Source organism: Polistes dominula, unplaced genomic scaffold (assembly GCF_049000335.1).
Source record: "Polistes dominula isolate Pdom_NZ unplaced genomic scaffold, Pdom_raw_medaka contig_79, whole genome shotgun sequence".
Lineage (NCBI taxonomy): Eukaryota > Metazoa > Arthropoda > Insecta > Hymenoptera > Vespidae > Polistes > Polistes dominula.
In genome coordinates, this window is record NW_028300916.1 from 2,713,037 (window position 1) to 2,738,452 (window position 25,416).

At 27.9% G+C, this 25,416-nt stretch overlaps 2 protein-coding genes across 3 annotated transcripts in view; both read left to right on the forward strand.

Moving 5' to 3' along the window:
• Positions 1-25,416, forward strand: part of SK (small conductance calcium-activated potassium channel) — a 207,627-nt gene that overhangs the window by 103,867 nt on the left and 78,344 nt on the right. The gene's annotated exons all lie outside the window — the stretch shown is intronic.
• Positions 861-7,389, forward strand: LOC149033080 (uncharacterized). Its single transcript, XM_089170804.1, has 2 exons — positions 861-3,136; positions 7,017-7,389. The coding sequence occupies exons 1-2, from the start codon at positions 2,251-2,253 to the stop codon at positions 7,088-7,090; spliced, it is 960 nt and encodes a 319-aa protein (XP_089026930.1). The 5' UTR covers positions 861-2,250; the 3' UTR covers positions 7,091-7,389.

A 25,416-nucleotide genomic window follows, 5' to 3' on the forward strand; every position in this document is an offset into this window, starting at 1 on the left:
CTATTATATATTTAAGAATACATTGAATGAAGAGACAAAAGAAACATTAAAAATTAATATGAAAATTGCTATATGTATGAACATAAAAAAATGATGAAATGATGACAAAAAATAGACATTAAAAAAAAAACAAAAGAAAAATGCAATGACAAGTAAAAATAGCATCGTAATAAATCAAACCCTTAACCCTTTCTCTCCACCCCAAGTATAAATACACCGAACAAATAAAAATAATATCTAATGAGGAGACAAAAGGAATAAAATAAATAAATATATATAATACAGAAAAGACGAGTTAATAAATTTTGTGAAGAAAAATGAAAAAGAAATCAAAAAAGATAAATACAAGAAAATACATAAATACACCACATATATATATACAAACATACGCCTACACACTGGATCGCGAGAAGGTTTTGTTCATAGATGGAATATAAGCCTAACCTAAGTAGCAGACTGTGATAGTAGAAAAGACGAGTTAATAAGTTCTGTGGAGAAAAAAAAAGAAATAAGAAATCAAAAAGATAAATAAAAGAAAATACATAAATAAACCATATATATATATATACAATACATACTCCTACACACTGGATCACGAAAAGGGTTGGTTCATAGATGGAATATAAGCCTAATCTAAGTAGGCAGACTGTTATAGTAGTAGGATGATTCAGGTATGAGTAGTGGTTGGTGGTGGTAGTGGTGATGGCGCTGGTAGATGCCTGCGAGGTCGAAGGCGGTGGTAGCAAGGAAGAAGTTGGAAGGGATGATGATGGTGGTGGTAGTAGTGGTGGTGGTGGTTGTAAGTAGTAGTAGTAGTAAACGTTGTAATAGTAGTAACAGCAGCAGCAGCAGTAGTAGTGGTGGTTGGTGGTGGTATGGTGGGCGTACGGGGGTGGTAGTAGAGGTAATGGAGGTGGTGGAAGAAGTTTGGTGGTGGATAAAAGGGGTGAAGGGTAAGGTGGAGAATAAATGGGGACCGACGCAGTCCTGTCGGGAGCGTCAAAGCGGGCGGACGCTCAACACCGACGCTTCTCTCTCTCTCTCTCGCTCGCCTCCGTTTCGTCTCTCGCTTGGCTATCTTTTCTTCTTATTATTATTCTTATTATTCTTATTATTCTTATTTTTTAATCTCTTCTTTCTCCTACCCACCCCCCTTTTTGTTCTATCTTTTAACATTTTCCTTTATTTTCCTCCTATATTTTTTTATTTTACATTTTTCTCTCTATCCACGATCCTTCCTCTTCCCAAAATCCCCGTCCTCCCTTCCCCCTTCCCCGTCCCTCGCCTTATCACAGTCGGATCTCTTTGTAAAGTCCAATTTTATATCCTAAAATTTTGGTTTTATTTTTTTTCTTTATCCTTTGCATTTTTCCCCCTTCCTACCCCTTTCCCCGAATCCCTTTTTCCAACTCTTCTCTTCTTGTTTTCATCCTTTTCTTCTTTCTCTTTCTATTTGATGTGTATGTGTGTTAGTGTGTTGATTTCTGGACGTGTATGTTTTCCCCCGTTTCCGAAAAACATTTAATTTGAAATTATTATTTGTATTATTTTTACGTTTGATCGTATTCCTTATATTTTCTCTATATCCCAGCTTAGGAGAAAAGTTTAAGAGAAAAGTTTAAGAACAAAAAATAATAATAATTGTAATAATAATAATAATAATCTAAAAGGGGTGAGCGAGCACGGTGGTGTGTGTTATCGCGCGAATATACGACGATGCGAGTCGAAAGGACGCGTGTGCAAAACCGCCGGTGGTTATGCCGGTTACGCCGGCGAGAAGACAACATTTATTACTATTACTATTATAACCATTACTATTATTACTACTAAAACTAACTATTACTATTACTACGATTTAGAACGATTATTGTGAATCGTGCGAATTCTCGTTAGAGAGAAAGTTGATTATCGAGAAAAGAGAATATAAGGGAGGTTGCGAGTGAACGAAAGAAGGAAAGAAGAAGAAGAAAAAGAAAGAAAAAACAAGAAAGAAAAATAAAACGAGAAGAATAGATAAAAGAGAAAAAAGGGGTGCTATTGGTGGTGGTGGTGGTGGTGGTGGTGGTTGTCGTCGTCGTCGTCGTTGTAAACACGAACGTGCATGAGGGACGAAAGAAAAAAGAGGAAAAACAATAAAAAAAATAAGAGACACATAGATAGATATAAATAGATAGAAAGATAGATAGATAGATAGATAGATAAATAAATAAATAGAATAAACGGATAAAATAGTTATAGTGATTGACATACATGTCTCGAGGAGATGTATCGTCGTCGCGGATTGCCGGTGCTACTGCCACGAGGATGCTTTCTTCTTCTTCTTCTTCCTCCTTTTCTTCCTCTTCCTCTTCTTCTACTTCTACTTATTCATCGTGGCCCATTGTTAAATCGACAAGATTTTTATTGTCCCGCCAACGTGAGGAAGAACGAAACAATAATCGAAAACAAAGGCTTATTATCATTGAAAACGAAGACGACGAAGACGACGACCATCATCATCATCATCAATATCATCAACATTATCAACATCATCACCATCATCAACAACAACAAAGACCACGAGATAAACAAAAACGAGAACCAGAACAAGAATACGAACAAAAAGAAGAAGAACAGCAACAACAACAACAACAACAACAAAGTGTATTATTTGTACTCATCGTTAAATATTTGGAACCAGGATTTGGTCGTCCCTCTCGTCGATCACTGCCCTCCCCCACCTGTCCCCTCACCGCCAGCACCTCCACCACCACCACCACCATCTCCTCCTCCACCTACATCAACTTCTACTTCCTCAATAATCTCTTACATCATCGACGACAGCTTCTTCACGGTATTATTACACGAGTCCAGCTAAATCCTGATCGACGACCACGTAGACGACGACGACGAATAACACCGCAAACGATCACCACAACAAACTGCTGCTGTAATTCGTGTTGTTGTTGTCATTCTTGTTCCACCTCCTCCTCCTCCTCTTCTTCGTACTGCTACTGCTGCTGCTGCTGTTGCAGTTGCAGTTACTGTTGTTACTGCTTTTACCGTTGCTGCTACACCTGCTATTGTTCAACCTGGCCTGCAACTCAAAACAAACGACGTGTTCGGCCTCGTGAAAGAATTGTTTTCTTTCTAAAAAGTGAAATAACATTTACAATTATTAATTTAGTCTTAACAATTATATTATTGAAATTAACTTGGATCATTCCTCGATCATTTGAGATACTTCGATTTACGATGATCCATAAATTATTATTATTACATATATAAATATATATATATATATATAATATATGATATATATGAATACGTGTTGTTTGTATATGCATATACGCGGTGGATCGTCAAATCCTATTTCACCGTTGTCGAACTGTCCTCACGAGAATGAAGATTACCTGCTGTGCGTTCGTTCTTGTTAGGTATATATGTATATGTATATATATATATATATATATATTTACTCACACTTCCTCTTCACTCTCTCTATCTATCGTACACTTCGTCGTTTGAGATTACAGAACAACAAGACGTCTTTCCCTCGTGGGCGTTAGGTATGTAAATACGTTAGAAAAGGAATTCGAAGGTAGATCGAATAAAGACGAGACTAGACTTTACCAAGTATATTCTATATATATATATATACATATATATATTTTTCTTTTTCTTTTTTCTTCACGTTAGAATTTTCTTCTTCATTTTTTTTTTTAATGTCACGATTTCTTTTTTATTGATGTTTTAGTATAAAAACGTAAGAAAGAAAGAAGGAGATAGAATCAAAAGAATTCTCGGATTTCGTAACTCTAGTCAAATGAATTTGTAAAAGATTCTCAAATTTTCGAGGTATTCGTGCAATATGAAGAAAATAAAAGAAAAATAAAGAGAGTGAGAGAGAAAGAGAGAGAGAAAAGTAAATGATATTTTTGATTTTTCATCGTTTCCTTATATATCGAACGATATTGTCGTCCCAGTTGATAGTTGGAATCCTTTCGGTCCAAAGACATTACCTACAAAGATGATCAAAAAGATCCTCCTCCTTCTGACCCAAACTTGTTACGATGGACAAACTCGATAAATTCTTGTTCTCTTTATTTTTTTTTCTCCCCTTCTTTGAAAATGATATCTCTTCTATTGGCCTTGTACACGAGGCAAAACGTATTTTCGTTATTTTATTGTTATTTGTTCGGAAGGAACATATCAACGAGAGAATTACGTGATATTATATTTGTCAAGGACTTTTTCTCAATTTAGACGAATTGTTTTATAAACGTTGAGAAAAGTGAGAGAAAAAAGAAAAATAAAATCGTAACGTTTTCATTACATTATCAGTGAGGTTTATTTTCGAACGATTGGCTGACCATTGCTATACTGTTACTACTTTTACCGCAGTTACTACTTCATTATATAACCTTAAATAGATAAACTCGTAGAATTGACCTTTGAACTATATTACCCTTATTTTTGTGATATTTACTCAAAGATTTCAAATGATATAACACGCAATTTGCTAAAGGAAATTACATTTATGACGTTTCGTTAAATATTGAAATACTTTTTACGAAATTAAACTGTAATATGCACAGAAAATGAAGGGAGGAAAAAAGAGGTTATGGGTGATAGTTGTAATACAAATGAAAAGAATTATTATTATTATTACGTAAAATATTACTTTTATGTATATACATAGCTGTAATATTTATATTTATATTCTTTAACTTTATTTAGGATAGTTCATTATCTAATTATTATTTTAAAATCTAAATAAATACAAAAATAAAATGAATAAAGTCAAGAAAATAATAAAAAAAAGGTGATCAGAGAGAAATATATCAAATCATTTTATAAATCAATAAAAAATAAATCCTGTCTAATTAATAAACAATTATAATTATTCTTCAACGTCATCTCGATGGTCAATTATCTACCATCAAAATATCTTAAAATCGTAAGAAATAAAAAGATGATAAAACTAACTAAGTTACTATGAAAAATCAAAGATGACAGTATCGAGATAAATTAGGGTTCTTATTGGAAACTAGCCAGATATATTCTCTTTTAATCGTTAAGAAAGAACATAATTTATCCTTAGAATCAAAAAAGAGGACACCCCTCCAATAAGCTATTCTAAAGTGACTTAGATTAAGATCATCGTCCAAAATGGAAGTTCATTTAGGTCTGTTAAGTGTTTTCAAAGTAAAATTCAACGTTTCCTCGTTTCGATTGTAGCTAATACCATGATAGAGAGAGAGAGAGAGAGACACTCATACCATACCAAAGACGATTACTTTTAATCGATCAGGACCTCCATTATCGAGGCCCGACGGTACCCACCAATCCTATCGTTTTACCTTTCACTGGACTAGCTCGGATTTGATCTAAAAACGAACAGAACACACACACTCTTTATCTATCTGTCTCTCTCTTTCTTCTATTCCTTTGTCTGTGTTTTTCTTTTTTTTTGTTGTATTTCTTTTTTTTTGTTTTTTGTTAAAACAACACCATCGAATCGACTAAATCGTATAGCTCGGATCAACGATGGAACGTGTCGGTTCTCTCAAAGTTAAGTGCATTGAGTTCACGTATCTCGATTGTTATCTTGATGAAACATCCACGTAACCTGGTGCAAGGTATAGTTCGATTTAATCCTCGACAAAAGTAAAAAAACGAACGAAGAAAATGAAATAGAAAGAAAAAGAAATGAAATCGAGAAAAATTCTTTATGTCTAACTTCGAGGGGAAAGAAAAAAAGCTTGTTTCGAATAAAAAAAATAGAAAACAACAACATAAAACGCAAGATGAAAAATTTCATTGTATTATACGATAGAGAAAGAGATAGATAGATTGGAAGAGAGAATGAGAAAGAAAGGTAGGACATAAAATCGACGTGTGTTTGCAATCAAACTTCATCATATCTCTTCGAACAAAAACCAATAACGTTCGTTCCAGGTCCATACGGAGAAACGAAACGATGAACAACCAAACGTGAAACAAGTTTTGATCTATTTTACCATGGGGGTAACTCACTTGTAGCAAAAGAGATAGAGAGAAGAAGAGAATGAGAGGTGAAAATATACGAGGAGTGACTAATTTCACAGCTGAAAAGTAGACAAATAAAAAGAGAATGGTAGAAAGATAGATAGATAGATAGATAGATAGCAACGTTATTATTGCATCAAGTTATGATTTCGAGTTATGCGTTTGGAGGTTATCGAATGAATGGTTGACTTTCTCTCCTGTTAAATTGGAACACATCGATTATTCGTCGTCCGTCGATTATTATCGCGATGACACCGTTTCGTTTTCCGTCTATTAAACGAAGGTTCATCACAGACATTTGAGAAACACTGCTAGATAAATAGATAGTTAGATAGTTAGATAGATAGATAGATAGATAGATATAGGTAGGTAGATTAAAAGAAAGAAAAAAAAACTAAATCAAAGTAGGGTCTTTTTCCGAACGGATGAATCCTTTGGAAGGTAAAGTACTTTGACGAATCTTTGAAGGAATTCGTGGAACTAGAAAAGAATCCTAGAACGTTCCTAACTTTTTTGCCAATCCTTAGAACCCTTCGGAATGAATCACAGAGAGTGTCTTTGCAATGGAAATAGAAAGAGAGAAAGGAAAAAAAAAGAAAAAGGGAAAGACGCATTAAGAGAAGGGAAAGTGTGTGTAAAAGAAAGAAAGAGAAAGAGAAAGGGAATAAGATGGAGAGATGAAATTGCGACGCGTCAGCAAGATCGAGAAAAATATTCCAGATTTTAGCGAATTGTTTGAAGAAAAAAAGTATCATTAAACACTTTTCTTAGAAACCATTTATTCTCTTCTTTTTTCTTAATTTTTTGTTTATTTTGTTCTTTCAACTTCTTTCTCTCTCTCTCTTTCTCTCTTTCCCTTTTTTTTTCTTATTAAGATAATAAGAAGGATCATTTAATAAAATTTTTTTTCGTAATTTTATAAAATTTATGAACAAACGCACGAAATATTCTCGAAAGAGTACGACAATGTTATTTTATCTTTTTAGACAAGAAATCATCGCGATGTAACATCTACTGGCAAAAATTTCCATTCGAAAAAAGAACAGCCAGAGAAAAATAATATTCGAAATAGAAGTGTATGTATATATATGTACATATATATACATACCTAAGTTATATATATATATTTATGTATATTCGTGAGTGTGAGATCTAAAAATAAATAGTTCGAACATGAGTGAATTCACGTACATTGACGAACGAATAGTAATCGTGATGGAGTCGATGGAACGCGATGTGTTCAACGTGCAAGTGCATCCTTGCAACGAACAAACTGATTCAAGTTCTAGCGGTGATACCGATCTCGAAGATTCGCCGGATCTAACTTGAGGAAGAGGAGAATCGGATTTAAATGTTACTGAAAAGGTTGGTAAATTGTCTATAAATAATTTAATTTAAAATTAAAACAAAAAATTATCCCCTATACGGAAAACTCCCACAAAGATAAATTAAACAAATTTAAGCTTAAAAAAGAAGTTTTACTGAATAATAAAATAATATAATTTAAATTGTTAATTAATATCGTTTAAGTATATGTAATAATATTATTATAAATTTAAAAAATATTCCAAAATAAATTTTTACAGTCAAATATAAAAAACATCATTGATAAATATTTGATAATTTTGTTAAACATTTATAATAAATTACAAAATGAAAAACAAACAAAAATTTCAATACTTTGACAATGGTCGATCACGTTACACGTTCGATGAACAATAAGATCGGAATGAGAATCAAAATTAGAGATAGTTCGAATGTATCAAGAAGTAACTTGATCTGGAACTATTAAAGCTTCTTTGCGGACTCACCCTCTCGTCCGACCTTTCGTAACTTTCCTCGTCTACTTTGCCAAGTCTTATTTTATTAGGTAAAACCGCTAGGTCCTCTACTATTCAATTTTCTTAACTATCTCGAGAGCGCAATGTTGGACTAGTCGCTTAAAATTGTCACCACGATTCTTTGAAAACGTGTTCTATGAAATGTAACAGTGTCGGTATTTATTTACCTATATAGTTTTCTAAGAACTTTCTTCTATATATATATACTATAAAGAATTTAATTTATACAAAGAATATAGAAAATGTACCTGTGTACGAATAACCAAAGAAAGAAAGGAAGAAAATAAAATAAATAACAACAATAAGAAATAAAATAAAACAAGACAAAAGTAAAAGTACGAACATAACCAAAGTAAGAAAAGAAGAAATAAATGAAATAAAAAAATATATATATATAAAATAAAATAAAATATGACAAGAAAGTAAAAGAATTGGCTGGCTCATGTAAGGCTTAAGAAAGAAAAAAAAAAGAAAAAGTATGAATAGATAGTACATTTTTCTGCCAAGTTTTTTTTTTTTTTTTTTTTTTGATAATTTGCGTTGACTCAGCCATGGAGGCTTAAAATATTTTCAGTCCGATCACGTTTTCTGTACGGTTACTACACCGAGGCCGAAAAGAGGTTCATATATAGGACGAAATTGGCGACCCACTTTATCCTTAGGAGAAATTCTCTTCTCTTTCTCTTTCTCTCTCTCTCTCTCTTTAGAACATTTTGACCCTAGTTCGAAAACTCGACTCGTCAAATCTGATCAACCCTATCCCTACTGATCCAACTTCTACCAGGATGAAAATCTTACAAATTTTATACGATAGCTGTTTGATGTTCTTATCTTATCTACATATTACTTTCCCTTTTACATTAACCGAGTTTTTAAGTATGAATACGTAATACAGGATGAACCAAATATTTTTGAAAGATTTTGAGCGAAAAAATAATTATTTGCTTTATTCTAAAAGTTTCAAATAATTATCTTAAATAAAATCTGGAAATGTACACAAAAATATAAAAGAATTGGTTTATAAAATGATTCAAAAAATATTTAACCAATTTTGTACAATAGAATACAAACGATTGGATATAATAAAAAATAATTAAAATATACTTTATAATAATATTAAATAATAAATAATAATAAAAATATAAATATAAAGTAAAAATGAAATAAATAACATAATAAATTCGTGTTATTGTAGTAATCAAAACAATTTCGTGCAAGAGAATACAAACGAATAGATTTAACAAAAAATAATTAAAATATAAAATAATAATTAAGTAATAATTAAAATATACTATATAATAATATTAAATAGTAAATAATAATAAAAATATAAATAGAAAGTAAATGAAATAAATAACATAATAAATTCGTGTTATTGTAGTAATCAAAACAATTTCGTATAAGAGAATACAAACGAATAGATTTAACAAAAAATAATTAAAATATAAAATAATAATTAAAATATACTATATAATAATATTAAATAATAAATAATAATAAACATATAAATATAAAGTAAAAAAAGAGAAAGAAATGAACGTAATAAATTCGTGTTATTGAAGTAATCAAATCTTAGTATTACAAGTAAATATTTCATAACAGAGTTGAAAAAATAACTAGCATTCTTGGAAGTAGTAAGATACGCATTCCAAGATAAAATGTACTCGTGTCAGAACATTATAAATATACGTGAGAATAGAATGTAAGAGAAGCAGCATCAACCCTCCACATTCGTAGAATTTTACCCTAGTGAATAAGTCACTAGTACAATACTAGAGTAACTTGAAGACATAAAAACAGTTTGAACTTTTTCAAGAATTTTTTTTTTCTTTCCACGTATCATCCTCAATTTATTATTATTTTCTAAACTTCATTTTTTATTATTGTCTGTTTTCTTCTTTTTTTTATATATAAATTATTTCTTCTTTTTCTATAATCTAAAATAGAAAGAGTATATTTCTCTTTTCTATGCAAATAGGGTAAACCATCCATAATAATCGCGAACAATAGCAATCGATTGCTTGTTTTTCTATTTTTTTTCTTTTTTTTTTTTTTACGGTTTCTATCGAGTAACCAACCGTGTGGTAAAGAAAAAAAAATTCCAATCGAAGTCGAGGACAAATATGACATTTATTTTTTTTTTTTTTATAATACACGGACTTCTCACAAAAGCGTCTTGGAACTTACGATTCAATATGTGTATCGAAAGGGATCCTCCCTTAACCCTTTCGCACCGGCTGGAACATATGCTGTCCCAGTCGGAAAAATTTTTCAATCAATTCAAAACTCAATCGTGAAATCACTGTTGTTCATGGTGCACTGTTATGGGCACATTTATGCGTCTCGAAATCCTTCAATCTTTTAGGCATAAAAATTATTTTATCTAATAATCGGTTAGAGAAGAAATTAACTGATCTTTGTAATGGAACCCACTCGAACTGATTTTTCGCCCTATTGAAAGGATTTAAGTAGTATAATTTAAAATACTAAACTATTTTTAAGTTTATCCTTTTGATATCGTGCCTAATGATATCAACATTTATTATAAGCACTCTTTCAAAAAAAAAAAATAAATAAATAAATTATCAACGAGATAAAATTTATTACAAAATCAATTTAACTTCATTAAGTTAATATTATTAAAAAAAAAAAAAATTACATCAAATTTTCATTATTAATTATTAAATGACAAAACATTTATTTCATATAATAATCTCGACAAAAGGTCAAAACAATTAGTACACCCGGTACAGAAGAAAAAATTTCATTTCCGAAAAAATTTTTATTAATTCAATGTCGAACTGTCGAGAAAATTCAATGATTTTGTTTGATAAATGGATTTATAACAAAAAAAAAAGAAAAAAAAAATTAAAAATAAAAATAAAGATACGGAATATTGTGATATAAAAAACAAAACAAAAAAATTTCATTTAAAAAAAATCACACAAGGGAGACAATTTTTGAAACGAATACGATCAATAAGGGCTAAAACGTTGGAGAATTAGCTGTACTCGCCATTCAATTCTCCCAATCTCATCCGGTGACAAGACAAACGAGAACTAAACGGCGTGACTCCCAACACCGATCGATCGAAAGAATTTTAGTTTTATTTTCTAAAAAAAAAAAAAACTTGGAGGAGGGTGAGGGGTAAGAGCTAGAGCTAAATGAAAGTATATAACCCCCGATGGTTACGTCCGGTGTCCGATGACTATCAAATGATTTATATGTATTATATTTGATTACTACTCTCTCTCTCTCTCTCTCTCTCTCTCTCTCTCTCTCTCTGTGTTTTATTTTTTTCCTGGTAGTATGACAAAAATAATTTTTAAAAAATATCAAATTTCAATCGAACGATCACGTTTTAAAAAGAAAACGTTTACTTTTAAACGACTTTGTATAAAATTGTTAACAAATTGCAACACACACATTTCAAATATATAATATTATATTTATGTTTATAATCAAATAAGTTTTAAATACGAGAGGAAATTTTTTTTCTTTTTTTTTTTTTTGACAGAAAATGTACGATCAAATTTCGTGAACGTACTTTAAAAAAAAAAAAAATGATACATTAATCTTTAGTTTAATTTATCTTGAAAATATTGATACGATATAAATAAAAATGAATAAATAAAATATGTGAATATTATTTATTTTTACGCAAAATTTCACTGTGTTTAACATATTATTTAAATAAATGCAATTTATATATACTATGAATATTAAGAAAAAAAAAGAAAAAAAAGGAAAATTTACGAATATCCTGGACACGATATACATTTTGAAATAATCATATCAAATGAATTTTATTTCAAATATTAAAACATGTGTAAATAAAATTAAAAAAAAAAAACATTAAAACGATATGCGATTTTGAATTTTATGTAACAATGTATATATGAAAGGTTTAATGAGTAATCATAAATATGATAATAATATGATTTGACTTTTGAAAAGTGAATAAAAAGTCGATGAATTAAAATTTCACTACCCTTATGCATAAAATTCGATGGAAAAAAAAAATGTCGAAGAATTTGCACACTATTGAATTAAACGATGGTAACCACTACTACTACTACTACTACTACTACTCTCTCTTTATCTTTTTATCTTTTTATCTTTTTATCTCATCGATAATAACGACGCCGAGTCGACAAATCGTCTCTAAATCAACGAATCACATTTTACTGTTTTGTCCATTTCACAAACTCCTTTTTCCAGACATTCTGGCGTCCAAGTAAATTATCGCATTTCCATGTAGGACGATCAAGCGCATTCGATTAAATATATGTACATATTTTAACTTAAAGATAAAAAGAAAAAGAGAAATAAAAAAGAAAGAAAGAAAGCAAGAAAGAAAGAGAGAGAGAGAGAGAACGATATATATATATATTGGGTATATGAGATTTACGATGCAAAACGTTTTGACGTTGAAAGGTGTTAACCAGACCATATTTTCACCCAGTACATTTCATCTGTCTAGTATAAAATAAAAATAGTAAAACAACAAAAAAAAAAAAAGAAGATGATAAGAAACATGAAAAGCTTTCACGTATTACATCGTCCCTACGACATACGATAGATCTAGTATGAAGCATCATTCAACATACTTACGAAAAATGTATCCTAAAAATAACTAAACCGTATAGAAAAATGATAAATTATATATCGTATCGAATATTTGGAGTATTAATATCGTACGTGAATTTATAATTTTTTAAATAATACTGTAAATGTGGGATATGACAAATATTATTATTGTAATTTTATTAATAAATTTAATATTTTTAATTAGAACATAATTTTTTGTTATGTTTTATTCATATTTTTACTTGTAATTGATTTTTGGTTTAGTCGTATTAATATTTTTATTTAGAATTAATTTGTGGCTTTGTGGCATTAATATTTTTATTTATAATTAATTTTTGATTGTGTTATTGTGGTAATATTTTTATTTATAATTGATATTTGGTTTTATTGTATTAATATGCTTATTTAGAATTAATTTCTCGTAATATTGTATTAATATTTTTATTTATAATTAATTTTTTGGTTTTATTGTATTAATATTTGTATTTCTAATTAATTTTTTCTTATATTGTATTAATATTTTTATTTATAATTGATTTTTGGTTTAGTCGTATAAATATTTTTATTTAGAATTAATTTGTGGTTTTATTGTATTAATATTTTTATTTAGAATTAATTTCTCACTATGTTGTATTAATATTTTTATTTATAATTAATTTCTTGTTATGTTGTATTAATATTTTTATTTAGCATTAATTTTTTGTTATGTTGTATTAATAATTTTATTTATAATTAATTTTTCAATCAAATTACTTTATCTCGATTAAGTCATTTTAGTGGAATACTTCGTTTTAAATTTATGTAAAACAAAACCATAAAATGTCGACACAAAGATATAGCTGGAATTACAATATGCATATGTCAACTTTTAAAAATGATATTAAGGAAATGAAATGATAAGAAGGATAATCAGTATAACACTGAATTATTCATATAAAATATTTCTTTTTTTCTTCCCCATTACCGTACGAAATGAATGTTTATTTTTTATTCGAGAAAAAAAAAAGAATGAAACGAATGAAAATGTTAGTAGTAGAAAAGAAGAAACAAATCTTTAGAAACAATAGATTTCAAAGGATAAGAATAAATGAAGGATTTTGTAGAGTAATGATAATGATGATATGCGTATTCACGACTTTGTTTCCGCTTATATGCGTGTATTATCAAGAAAATATTCATTCATTCATTCATTCGTTCGTTCGTTCATTGCAAGGGTGAAACGAAGAAACAAAGGAAAATGCTGCTCGTAAGAATGCAATTGCTGGAAAAAGCTGCTTCGGCGACGATTGCATCGGACATTTTCTGAATTCTTAAGCAATATTCCATTGGTCATGACATCCAATGCGATTTACTGACCCAAATTCGATTCTCTACTGCTTATGATTATTTATACGTAATGATTGATGATGCGATGAAAACAAAATGTAATATTAAAAAAAAAAAAGTATTACTTTGAAATAATAAAACAAAAAAAAACAAACAAACAAACGATCAAATATTTAATCAACGAATGAAAATTTGCAAAGTAATTAAATACGAAAGTAAAAAATATGAATATTGAATTTATTCCAGATTAATTCTATCCACTTTTTGTTTTTATTTACCATTGAACAATAGCAGGAGAAGAGTTTTTAAAGAGAAAAAAAAACAGGAAATGTGTTATCCAACCAATTTCAATTGTTTTCGTGCAAGGATACAAAAGGTTCGAACAATGACGTGTTAATAGATTCTTCGCGAGTTACTGGTCAAATTAACTATCCTATCTACTACATTCAACTTTACATCATATTTTAATGAAAATTCTTTTATCCTTAACTCGGATGTTTAACGAGTTGAAATTTTTAGAAAAGAGAGTGAAAGAGAGAGAGAGAGAAACAAAACCAATATCATTGTTCACTTATTCGAAATCTAATATATTTTTCAAAGACATTTGAAGAGAAATATGTGAGTAATGTGGTAACAATTTTCAAGTTAATTTCAACAAAATGACTGTTTCGTTAACATACTGATCATAAATGTACTCACACAATTGTCACATCATTGCGGTCAAAGCTCAAATTATCCATCCTTGCGGGAATTTCAACTTGTGACAAGTGCATGCACATTTCAAATATACCATTATCTTCCTTTTATCAAATTATTTTATCATAATAATCATATTCTATTTTATTTCATAGTTGAGCAAAAAAAAATGTATGTTTATAATATTAAAATTAAATAATATACGATAAAAATCTTAAATACTGTCTCTCATTTACGAGTTTGAATAGAAAAATATTAAAATATATAAAAATAAAAGTATATATATTAGAATTAAATTAAAAAAATAAAAAAATAAAACTGTAAGCGAAAAAAAAAACAAGAAATGCAATACTAATGTTTTACTAATGTTCATGCACATATGCATGCATGTTGCAAATTTCTACGAGTGAATTTAATTTGAACCTTTCATTATGGCAGAGTACAACATTGCAGTGTATATTTGGTACTATGTCGAATTATGCAAATAGTTGCTTTCTTATTTCAATTATATCTAATTAAATTACGAATATATATGTGTAAAAAATATAGAAAGTTGGTTGCCATAAAAATATCAAGATATACTATTATAGATTGACCTAAAATTATTTCAATGATGCAGTATTTTGTCGTTTTACTATAATCATCTTCGATTTACTGTAACTATAGTTACTATGTATAATAACGAAAAGAGTTAAAATAAAAACAAATATAATAAATAAAGAAGTAATTAAAATACAATAATTAAAATATGATAAATATATATATATATATATATATATATATATATATATATATATATATATATATATATATATAAATATTATAGTATATAAAATATATAAAATATATAATATAAATATAAATGCTATAATTTAATTATAATTAAAAAATTATAAATTATAAATTAAAAAATAAAAAAATTAAATACTATAAATTAATTATAAATATTATAATATATAAATATATATAAATTATTTATATATATTATAATATATAAATATATATAAATTATATATAAATATTATAATAATATAAATATAATAAGTAAATAAATAATTAAAAAAAAAATAAGATCATAGAATATCAATATTTTCTTATATCAAATGCGCGTATCAAATTTCTATTAAAAAATAAAATTAAAACATACACGAGAAACATACTACACCATATATATATATATATATATATATAGTAGGAACACATACTCGTCGATTTTAATTTCAAACTTTTCGTGAGAAAATAAAAGAAATATCAAATTTTCTTCGAGAGATATTTCATTTGCTATACATGGAACATACTACAAATATATATACCGAATTTATTGATCATGCTAGTCACATGCTTTGTCTTTTCTTTATTCCACTATTCCTATACATTTTCCAAAGTGCATTGTCTTTCTATCTTTCTCTTTTTCTTCCTATCTCTCTCTCTCTCTCTTTCTGTATCTCTTTCTCTCTCTTTCCGTTTTCAAGTTCCATTAGAAATATTATGTTACCACCCTTGCAATGAGTATAATCGCCAAAAACTGGAACAATACTATATGGAGAATCGTTCGAGTGAATAATAAATGTTTCCTCTAACTTTTAACCACATTGGGGTCTCTGATTCTAACTCTATTTCATTCCTACGACACATTTCCATCGAATATATCACCCATCCCCTTTATCAGAAATCCTCGATGACGGATATTCGTCATATTCAACGACAGACTCGTTACAGATTTTTTCTTCTTTTTTTCTTCATGTTTTTGTTTTGTTTTGTTTTGTTTTCTTTTCTTTTCTTTTCTTTCCTTCGTGAATCTTTTTCGTTAACGATACGCGTTTTTGTGACATTCGATTAAAATGAAAGGTAAAGAATATTCACCCTCTCCGTTCTACAATCCCTTTTCCTTTTACTATAAAAACAATACTGGAGTGCATAAGCGAATTACGAAAAATAATTCTTAACGAAACACCATACGCGTGTACGTGTACGTGTACGTGTACGTACATGTAAGTGTGTTATACGTGTGTATAACATTTGCAAATATAAATTTATTCATTTAGTATGAAATTTCAACTATACGAGAAAGACTTCCCTGTACATCCGCTAAGCACTGTCTAAGTATACGAAATATAATATTATAAGAGAAAATATCTCTCACTTGAGAATTAAATGATACATAGTGTCGTTCAAAACGCTTATGCTCGTTAACGAGATTATAGGCAGAATTTAATATACACGATAATGATAGTTGAGTAAGAGAGAAAGAGTGAAAGAGTAAGAGAGAGAGAGAGAGAGAGAGAGAGAGAGAGAGAGAGAAATCCTTGACGTTGGATTTTCTTGAAGAAGAAAAACAAGACAGGATCGATTGATCGCGATTTAATGAAATTCGTTAAGGACTTTAAAAGATTAGGGTTTTTTTTATCTCTCTTGCATCTCTCTCTCTCTCTCTCTCTCTCTCTCTGTCTCTCTCTCTCTCTCTCTCTCTCTCTCTGTCTCTCTCTATCTCAACCCTTCACCTTTTTCTTTTTTACTTTCTCTTAATTTCTATCTTTCTGTGTTTTATATCTTTTCCTCTTATTTTACAAGTTAGACGAATTTTCGAACAAATTTTATTTCCAATTAAGATCGTCAGCTTGTGAAAAAGAGAGAGAAAAAAAAAAAGAGAGGAAGAATACAATTTGACGAGTGTCTCTTTTCTCTCTCTCTCTCTCTCTCTCTTTCTCTCGAAATTCTCTAGGACTTTCGTAATTGAAAACGCGAATCGAATCGCGTTATATACAATAATTTACGAAATGTTAATTAGTTCATTAATTTCTTTGTTTGTTTTTTTATTATTGTGAAATGATTTGATGAAAATTTTACTAGACGATAAATATTTCAAAAATATCTATTATATATTTGTGTGTAATAATATTATATTATATAATTTACATATAATATAATATATAATTAACATATATATATATAATAAAATTATACAATATTATATAATTTATATATATTATATAATTATAATATTATATTTATTAAATTATTTTATATAAATTTATATTTTAAAATTTATACCTTATATAAATTTATAAATTATTATTATTAAAATATTATATTTATATTAATATTATTATTATATATATATAAAGATTATATTATAATTTATATATTAGATAATAAAAAAAAATTCGTACTATAGAGATTAATATATATGTATATTATATCTGTAAATGTTGTTACAAAAAAAAGCAATATATATAAAAAAAAAAAAGAGAAAAATGTATACAATATCTTCTTCTATGTATTGTAGGCAATAAAAATAAAATAAGTGTAATTTCGTAATACGATTTTTCTGCGAAAAAACAGGACGAATACGAAATGTGTATCTCGAATATGGGCGTGCCTCTGTACTTTGTGAAAATTCCTAGTTCGAACGGAATTTTGTCTCTCTCTCTCTCTCTCTCTTTCTCTCTATCTCATTCGCTCTCTTGTCGCTCGATATTTCAACTTTTATGCTTTTATCGCGAAGCGAGGTAAAACGATCTTGCGTAGAATCGAACCGAGATTAAAGGGAAATAAGTTGAGAGACAACAAAATTTCTTTAATTTTTCATTGATTAAAAAATACATAAATACGTCGAATATATACATCTATAATATTTAAATAATGTATATAATTAATTGATTATTAATATATATGTATATGAATAATTGTAAACTCAAAATCGTATTCTTATATATTTTATAATATTGCAATGAATAATATATTTAAAATATTGCAAACAAACAACATTACAAAATTCATATTACATAAATACATATAATATATATATATTTATAATTATATTTATAATTTTATAATATTAATTTATATATTAATTATGATATATTTTAATATACTTATATTAGTATATTAATAATATAATTATTATTAATATATAATAATATATTAATGGTCGATATTATTAAATATATTAATAGTTATTACATATAATAATCATTATTATATATTAATTAAATATATAATATATATTTATATGAGATACATAAATACATATCTATTTATATAAATAACTATAATAATAAATAAATATATAAATGCATATCTATTTATATAAATAATTATATTAATAAATAAATATAAAAATACATATTACACAAATGATACACCTATTATTTTCTAATTAACAATTTTTCATTATCTAAATACCTACAAGAAATATTCAAACACAATTATATATATACTCTCCCTTTAAAAATTCTAAAAACATACAAAAAATATTTAAAAAAAAGTATTACTACATAAAAAAAATTGATTATTCATCGTATCGTATCAGTATCAATATCGTATCCTATGCATGATCGATAAAATCAAAAGATTAAGTTCAAAGTTTGTTTCCGACAAAGCGATTAATTAATGATTGATCCTATTAGAAACTGTTGTTCCAAAGAAAATGAAACTAATTGCTATCTAATATCGTCCGATAAATTACAAGAGGTTCACGTAGAAAGAGAGAGAGAGAGAGAGAGAGAGAGAGACCCTTGGACCCTTTTGTTCTTGTCTTGCTTTGCGTTAATTATGGAACTGCTGTCGATGCATTATCTAGCACATCTTAGGAAATATGTGCATACGTGCTACGAACTAAAACGTCAATGTTCAACGTTGTCTCTCTATCGATCCTCCTTTCTCTCTCTCTCTCTCTCTCTTTCTTTTTTCTCTCTCTCTCTCTTTCTCTTCCTTTCTTTCTCTTTTTCTCTTGTGAATGTGCCAAACGCAGCATCTTCTCTTTATGTTTCTCTCATACAAATAGAACCCCGTTAAACGCATCGACATTTTACAAGATTCAAAAAATTTCCTAAGAAAAAGAAAGAAAGAAAGAAAGAAAAAAAAAAAAAGAAAAAAGAATCAAGAAAAATATTTTCAATCCTTCGTAATTGTTTAATTGCAATTGAATTTTGAAAAGAAATCGAGAAAAATATTTTCAATCTTTCGTAATTGTTTAATTGCAGTTGAATTCTTAACTAGAAATTAATCGTTCGCCAAACGATTCGTTAAAGAAAGAATTAAAAATAGTTCGACGCGGCTAATTTGAATTGTAAATAAAAAAAAAAACACCCTTGATCGTAAAAAAGAATTTTAAAATGCGAATAATAATGAAAAGAAACTACCTTTTTTGCTTGGAAAGAAAAGAAAAAAAAAAAGAAAAAAAACAGTGGTAGAAGAGAAGAGAAGGAGGAGGAGGAGGAGGAGGAGGAGGAGGAGGAGGAGGAGCAGTAGGAGGAGGAGGAAGAAGAAAAAAAAATAGAAAAAGAAAGATAATAGTCTTGTCGTCTTGATTAATGAAATTCGAGATCGAACTTTGATCTCTCAAGGCCGAAGATCCTCTGAAGGAGAAAAGTTTAAAATTATCTTAACCAATCAAAGCATAATATAGAGATCACGGTTACCATAGTTACCATCCCCACCCCCTTCTCATCATCCTTCTCCTTATCCTCCTACTCCTTCTTCCTATCTTTTTCCCAATAACACGACCTACTATTTTTTATTTCTTCACCACTTTATCCTTTCATTCCTTCCTCTCTCTCTCTCTCTCTCTCTCTCTCTCTTTCTGGTACTCCCTTTGAAATAGAAAAGGTCACGGGGTTACAAGCTACGAAATTATACTCACGTGATGCGTGCCACAACCTTCCGGGGTTAGAATAATTAGCACGGTTTGCCTGAGTTTCGTGTAACAGGTTGCAACGATGACTTCTAACTCATCTATATGTATCATGCTTGCATTCTCATCATCAATGAACTACTATTATTCACTGAATGCATAATTATACGTGACTTTACATTACAATGTTTTAATCAACCATTATTATATATATCGTGTGTGTGTGTGTGTGTGTGACTAAAGCTTTTATTCCATTACTTATTTATAAACGATAATCTTTTTTTCCTTATTATTATAATAGTATTCGGTAATTCTTAAGAACAATAATAATATAATAATAATAATTATTATTATTATTAGCATCAACCCTTATTGGTCGTAAGGCCAATGGTACAAGTGACTTTACAAATAAAAATATGTTATTAATAATTAATAATTAAATAATTTATAATTTCATATATATATTTTTAGTATTCCTTCACAAAAATAAAATAAATAATTTCTATTAAATAATAAAGTTATTTTTATAATATTGAACAATTTTGTTACATACACAGATACATACAAATCGTGTGTTTCTAAGACTTTTCAAGTGAATTTACAAATAAAAAAATATGTTTTTAAATAATTAAATAATTAATAATTTCATATATATTTGTAATACTCCTTCAAAAAAAAAAAACAAAAAATAAATAATATCTAATAAATAATAAAGTTATTCTTATAATATTAAACAATTTTGATACATATTTACCTAAACCACTTAAAACTTACAAATCATCAATGTAAAAACCTGGTGACCAATAAGAATTAACTTATTGTATAATTAAAATACGAAATATAATATATAATCTATAAAATATTTCCAATTTTTTATACAATAAGTCTACTTAAATTATAAATTATTCTTATAACTTTGAACAATTTTATTACATATTTACCAAAACCACTTATAACTTACAATTAGTAAGAATTTTCAATATAAAAACCTAACGACCAATAAGAGTCAACTTATTGTATAATTAAAATACGAAATATAATTTATAATATAAAATATTTCTAATTATTTATACAATAAGTCTACTTAAATTATAAATTATTCTTATAACTTTGAACAATTTTATTACATATTTACCAAAACCACTTATAACTTACAATTAGTAAGAATTTTCAATATAAAAACCTAACGACCAATAAGAGTCAACTTATTATATAATTAAAATACGAAATATAATATCTTATATAAAATATTTTCAATTTTTTATACAATAAGTCTACTTTATTTTCATTTAATTGGTTTATACGATTGGAAATGATTTTATGTTAATAAAAAAACACAGAATAATTTCAAATTTTACATAAACAATTATAAGAAGATTAGAATAGAGATAAAAAAAAAGTCATGAATTTGATGATAAAAGTACAATTTTACATTTTGAATATGTCTGTGAGAGCTTGCATGAGAGAAATCTAAAGGATAGAAGAAAATGCAAAACGAAATCACGTCCTAGGAAGCTCTTAATTCCAAAAACCATAATGACATTGGACATGCCACTGCCGGAAGGGAAAAAAAAAAGGAAAAGTACTTTTGAGAGGAAAGTTAAAGAGAAAAAAGAAAAAGAGAGAAAGAGAAAAAGAGGATTGGAAGGGTTAGTTGGTTGTGAAAAAGGGAGAAAAAAAAGAAAAAGAAAAAAAAGATAAAGAGGAAAGGGGAGTCATATGTACAACTAGGCTCTTCTTCTTCTTCATCTTCTTTCTCTTCTTCTTTTCCTCATCGTGGTGGTATCGCTTCGTTACACGAAAACCCCATTTAAGTGTTCACACTGAAGATTACTTTGAAAACTCTAATTTATCGTATCGCATCAAGTCCTTCGGTTGCAAGAGAGCATTATGTCTACGATACTCCCATTAGCACTGACAAAAAGGGCTGCTATGAAGGAAATGACAAAAGAAAAGGAAAGAGATAGAGAGAGAGAGAGAGAGAGAGAAAAAAAAGAGATCAAGAATAATAAAAATAAAAATAAAACAAGAAGGAAGTAAATCTTTTATGAAGAAAGTGTCCTCTCGATATTTCTTTTTTGTTCCTTTCCCTTTCTTTTATCTTCTTGCGAATCGATCTTGGAAGAAAAAAAATGAACGAAAGAAAGAAAAAATGAGCAAGAGAGGCAGAGACTTTGTGAAAACTCATCGATATATCGCAAACAGGTTAAGCTCAAAGTAGAAAGAAGTATATCGAGCGTGGATTTTTCTTTCATTCGAGACTTAAAAAGTAAACCACCAGATTCGTTTTGTGATTTCCAGCCACGTTCCGACATTTTATTCGATAAATCAGTTTTCGATGTAAGTATGTGGGTACATTGAGTTCTACGAAAAATAGAAAAATGAAAAATTCGTTACACTGCACATGTGACATTAATATATAGTACGAAGTACTAAAATTCATCAAAATCACAAAATCATTTTTCCAAACTCAAAAAATTGATCAAATCCTGGATTTGTTAATTTCAATGAATTTTGCTTAATATATGTGTAACATATTTCAATTATTTCTGTAATATGTGAACTACGAAAACTATGTAAAATGTGTAACATATTTCAATTATTTCTGTAATATGTGAACTACGAAAACTATGTAAAATGTGTAACATATTTAAATTATTTCTGTAATATGTGAACTACGAAAACTATGTAAAAATTTAAACACTGTGAGAGAACATTTGATCAATTGTTTGAGTCACTGTATACATTGTTATGTGTCCCTTTACAACGTTAATGTTTTTTCATTTAATACAATTCGTTTTTAGAATCTTTTATCTTGATTATATATACATGTGTGTATTTCATAAGGTATTATAAAAAAAAAACAAAGAAAAAAATTATCAAGTTCCATCAAATCAAACAAAAAAAAAAAAAAAAGCAAAAGTTTATAAAGTGGGCCACAAGAATTCTTAGCAGAGTTTAAAAATCAATTAGTCCTTTTTGAAACTTCTTACACTAATTTTCTTTTCTTCTTGTAATTCTTTTTTTTTTTTTTTGTTCCTTTTTATTCGCATTGCAAAAAAGTTTTCACGCTATGTAGTTTAAAAATCTGAACGAAAAAAAAAGAAAAAGAAAAAGAAAGAGAAGGTTGCCTAAAGAAGTCTTAAGAAAGAGTATAATCGATTTAAAAAAAAAAAAACACTCCAAAACTTTTTTGACTTGCCCTATAACAAAATGAGAGTAAAGTTTAATTAATGTTACAGAAGGTTTATAGCCAAAAGTATAATAGATAGGAATAAATAATTGATATTATGTTATAAAAAAAGTAATTTAAAAACAAAAAAACAGATCTGTGCAGATCACACATGGCAGAAGTGAAACTTTCAAAGAAATTCAAGCTTCGAGACGTGAATATATCGAAATAATTGAATTGTAATACAGCACCATCTATTGAAAACTTGCAATACCTACAGACCCAGATAACCTTTAAATAATAAATCCTTAAATTAGCGATAAAAAATAAAAAATAAACGCAATAAAAACTATGCTATGCACTAAGTTGAAAAAAAAACACACACACACAAAATAAAATAAATCCTTAAATTAGCGATAAAAAATAAAAAATAAACGCGATAAAAATTATGCTATGCACTAAGTTGAAAAAAAACACACACACAAAATAAAATAAATCCTTAAATTAGCGATAAAAAATAAAAAATAAACGCGATAAAAACTACCCTGTATACTAAATTTAAAAAAAAATCACACAAAATAATAAAAACTTCATTAAGTTCAGTTCAATAATTTCGAACTTCATTGGAAATCAACAATTGTAACACTAAATTTTTATAGAGAAAGATATAAATAATGTTGAATAATTTACAGATATTATTTTAAGAAGATTTGTAACGAATCTTAATCAAAAAAGTATTATTTAAATCTAAGAATGTATATATATATATATATATATATATAGATAATAATGAATAATTTAATAAATCGTCTCTGCTTTGAATTCGGAGTGAAATCGCATGAAGTCTCGATTTGGTACGACGTGAGAGAGAGACAGAACCATTTCGCGGACCGTTGGCATTGTCCTCGTTATGCATCGTTCGACACAACGTTCAATGCAACCTTTGAACGCTCGTTAAACGTTATTTCGTATCTCGTTGATTCTACTATTCTCTACCCCTTATCTCGCGACTTTATAATACATGCTGTTTCAAAAATATCAAACGATCCAATAATAATTGTCCTAAGAATTCTTAAAAATTCACAATAATAAAATATCTATTTCCTACCGTTTACGATTGTACCATCCTACTTTAACCGCAATTACTATTTTTTATTTCTTTATATGAAAATGTATTAAGTAATTCCTTTGTTTAAACATACTAAATAATACTAATAAAAATATATAATATATTAATCTCTTAGTTTAAAATATTCGTGTTAGTTTAAAACAAGTCTTATCAATAGCGAATATCTAATTGGATTATAAAGTTTTAATCCTAACATGGAAACTATTTTAAAAAATACAAATTTTTTCTTGTTTTTTTTTTTTTTTGGTTAAAATTCAAAACTTTTCAAATCCATCCTCCGTAATTATGCTTGAATACAAAACTATGATCTACCTGAAATACAATAAAAAATATACATGCACACACCTGGATACATAATTTCATTGATAAACATATAAATATATGTTTTAATAATCTATCTATTAAAAATGAGAAAGAAATATTACAGTTGTAAAAATGTTAAATCATGTAATTCATTTTAAGGTTAGTTTTTGGTGTGTAAAGTACTTAATAGACGTTCAAATCGAGGTTGATCCTTTGAACGTTACTCGACTTGTCGACAACTATAATCATTCCTTATCCTGACACCTCTTACTTTCAAACTTTTCTTACTAGTTCACCTATCGTCGTAATAATAAATATTGTCTTTGACAATTCTCACCTTATAGCGAGAAGAACACGGATGGGTTACAATCGTTAATCTGTATAAAACATTACGAATGCGAATAAGGAAAAAGGAAATTTTCATCTTTTTACTTTTATTCACCAATAATTCTTTCTTTCCACCTTTCTCTTTCCACTTCTTTTTCACCGAAAGATAAGGGCTTATCTACTTTTCTGCATTTAACTTGCCGTTTCCTTCAACTTACCGATATCGAATTTCAAAGTTTCCTTCGTAGATATGGGGGAAGATAAATAACGCGAATAATTCATCGATTAATATTAAATCTATCGTCATTTTTACATCGTTAACAAATCTTTTTAAAAATGTACCTTTTTTTATTTATAAATAAATTTC

What these genes read in the sequence shown, in the direction of transcription:
- LOC149033080 (XM_089170804.1), top strand. Translation starts at nt 2,251, where the DNA reads ATGTCTCGAGGAGATGTATCGTCGTCGCGGATTGCCGGTGCTACTGCC. An exon ending in AATTGTTTTCTTTCTAAAAA is followed by an intron (nt 3,137 to 7,016) that starts GTGAAATAACAT and finishes TTATCTTTTTAG; the next exon opens with ACAAGAAATCATCGCGATGT.